The sequence below is a fragment of the Nannospalax galili genome, unplaced genomic scaffold (assembly GCF_000622305.1).
Source record: "Nannospalax galili isolate Female #2095 unplaced genomic scaffold, S.galili_v1.0 scaffold158, whole genome shotgun sequence".
In the NCBI taxonomy this organism is placed as follows: Eukaryota; Metazoa; Chordata; class Mammalia; order Rodentia; family Spalacidae; genus Nannospalax; species Nannospalax galili.
The window spans coordinates 2329077-2331933 of NW_008345290.1; the positions used below are offsets into that span (position 1 = coordinate 2329077).

The 2857-nt window shown below is 44.7% G+C and overlaps 1 protein-coding gene across 1 annotated transcript in view; it reads right to left on the reverse strand.

Annotated features, from left to right (window-relative positions):
- Tomm7 (translocase of outer mitochondrial membrane 7) overlaps positions 1-2633 on the reverse strand; it is a gene marked incomplete at its 5' end in the record, with an annotated part of 7462 nt that extends 4829 nt beyond the window's left edge. Inside the window, 1 exon segment of the mRNA XM_029567567.1 lies at positions 2526-2633. Coding sequence (XP_029423427.1) covers positions 2526-2628 — 103 coding nt within the window.
- Positions 2634-2857: the final 224 nt, after the last annotated feature.

A 2857-nucleotide genomic window follows, 5' to 3' on the forward strand; every position in this document is an offset into this window, starting at 1 on the left:
AACTAGAGAAAGGTAAGAGACTACAGAGAATCATCTTGCAGTTGGTGGTTCATTAATATCTTTTTATTGGTAAATGTACAGACACATTCTTCATTGCAGTGTCACTTTCTGTCAAACTCTACTTCCTAAAGCACTCAAAGGTATGTTTGAAAAGAAATTCATAGGTTTCATAATCTGCAGTTACAGGTTTTAGGGAGAGATGGTATAGAAGTAAAAGAACCTTGGAAACAGTTTAAACATAAAAATTAAATCTCATACACAGTGAGAAGTAAAAGACAATGATTAGTAAGGAATAGGACTGAAAGAGTCTTAACATCAATCTCAGATAACCTGATTTGGGAGCTAGGGTAAAAATCACTATTAATGAAAGTCATAGGAGTTTATTTATGAAATCAACACCAGTATGGAAAAGCATCACCCATTCCTCAGAACAAAGATTCTGACAGTTAAGTGCAGCTTTCTAGCTGAAGGTATCTCAAGCACACCCACAGCTCCATTACTCAGGAGGTAGAGGCAGGAAGATCCTGAATTTACGGCCAGGTCAGCCTAGGCTATATGGTGAGATCTTGTCTCAGGAAAAGCAGAGGGAGGGAAGGAAAGAAATGGAAGGAGGAAGGAAGAGAGGGCAGAAGGAGAAATCTCAATAGAAGAGTCTAACACACCTGTAATCCCAACTACACCAAAGGCTGAGGCAGAATTCCAAGTTTAGTAAGTCTGGTCTACATAGAGACTACAAAAATGAAGGCATGAGGATAGGTAAGATAGACTGTAAAGCAAAGAAACTGCAGGGATAAAAGCCAGGAAAAGCAAAACCAGGCTAAAATAGGACTCCATTCTCAACAATGAAATAAGGGTGCAACAAGAAGGGGCAAATCAGGCCCCCTTACCACCATTCTTCTTTTTTAATTATTTGTTCCTTTTAGCTGCAGTCTCTGATCAGTTAAACAAGGTCCTCTACCCCACATGGTGACACAGTCCTATAATCCCAGCACTAAGGCAGTAGAGGCAGACTCTTGAGTTTGAGCCCTACCTGGGCAACAAAGCGAGACCCTAACTAAATACAGGTTATTTGGTCATTAAAAGAAAATGGAGGGGACTATATAAAGAAATGGAAGAGAAAATACGATGACCACCACAGCCTGTAAAAAAGTTAAGCTGTTGTAATTGCTCTAATCCTTGATATTTATATAGCACTGAAGTCTGAGAATACTTTATTTCTATTACATTCAAAGTAAGGGAAGAAAGAGCCTGGTGTGATGGTACAGGCCTGTAATCCCAGCACTAGAAAGGGAAAAGGGGACCAGGACCAGGAGTTCAAGGCTAGCCTGGGCTACATGAAACTTGGTCTCAAAATAATAATAGAAAATATTTTTAAAGTCCTATATACCATGCCGGGTGTGGTAGCCCACACCTTTAATCCCAGCACTTGGGAGGCAGAGGCAGGTGGATCTCTGTGAGCTCAAGGCCAGCCTGATCTACATAGTGAATTCCAGGCCAGCTGAGGCTACAGGGAGACCGTCTTGAAAAGACGAAAAAAAAAAAAAAGTCCTATATACCAAAGTATCCAAGTTATCACAGCTGGAATGGAACTCGTGAACAGGAACCACAGCTGCCTGGAAAATGTCCAGCATAACCAGAGGCTCTTGCCAAGATTAAGAACGAATGTATTTTATCTTATACAATCAAAGGCACCAAAAAGCAATTGGATGCAGCACTTTGTTAGAATACTACTTGAAAATGTGAACTTGAGCTTCTGAAATGTCAAATTACATACTGAAACCAACTTGGGGGGAGGGGGGCTAAAACCCTATGCTGTTTCCCGTTCATAGTGCTAGCAGCCTGAATAGTGGAGTAAGTAAGATTAAAAAAGAAGCACAACTCAGAATCAGGAACAGGATAAGGACCCTATGTGCAGCCTTGGGTGGAAATATTTGCCTTAAATCTTTACAGTACATGAGAATGGTCAAATGTATGCACACACACACACACATATATATACATACATACTAAATGTTCATATGTACTCAGACCCCACTGAGTCCAAAGGCCCCATCACTTCATTCGATTACGTGTCCTTGAGGAAGGACGCTGTTTCCTCCCCTTTAATAATGGGACCAGTTAAAAATTCATCCTAAACCCTTCAGTACACAGGCAGGGAAGCTGTGGCATTCTTTTATCAGGCTTCAGCGCGGTGGCATTTTTCCGTGTTGTCTAGATTCCGAGACCAAGCTTTCCACTTCGGCCTACCTACAATGAGGAGAAACGCTCTGGAAGCCCAACTGTGGCCTAATGTCTTCACAATCCACCGGGTCATCTAACCCTAAAATCAATCCTGAAAAAAGTAATCCAACTAGTTAAGGAGGGAACTGGAACTCGGGTTCACTCACTCGACCCCTGACTGACGGCTTCGGAGAATGAGCACAGCCGGGTCCCCGCGTTTGCTTCTCCCGCCCCGGGTGGCCAAAGACAGAGTCAGACTCCACCAGCCGCCTCCCTCCGGCCTCCTCCCAAGCGCTCCCACTGACCCAGGTAGATCACAAGAGGAATAAAGCCCCAGCGGATGGCAAACTGGCCGCCCTTGAAGAGCTGCTGCAGCCTCTGCTTGGCCTCTTTGCTCAGCTTCACCATGGTGATTGGCCAGGCAGCCCAGTGAGGAGCCCGACAGCAACAACCAGGTCCGGATTCCGTAAGGGAGAGGAAGTGCACACGCGCCACACACTGTCTTACGGCAGGAGTCGTGAGTCATCGCCAGCCGAGGTCGTAATTCAGGGCCCTCCACCAGCGGAGCTCAGCCGCACTAATGGGATACGCATGCGTAGTTGTCTCTCCCTGCTCCCAGTGTGTCCCTAGTTCACAT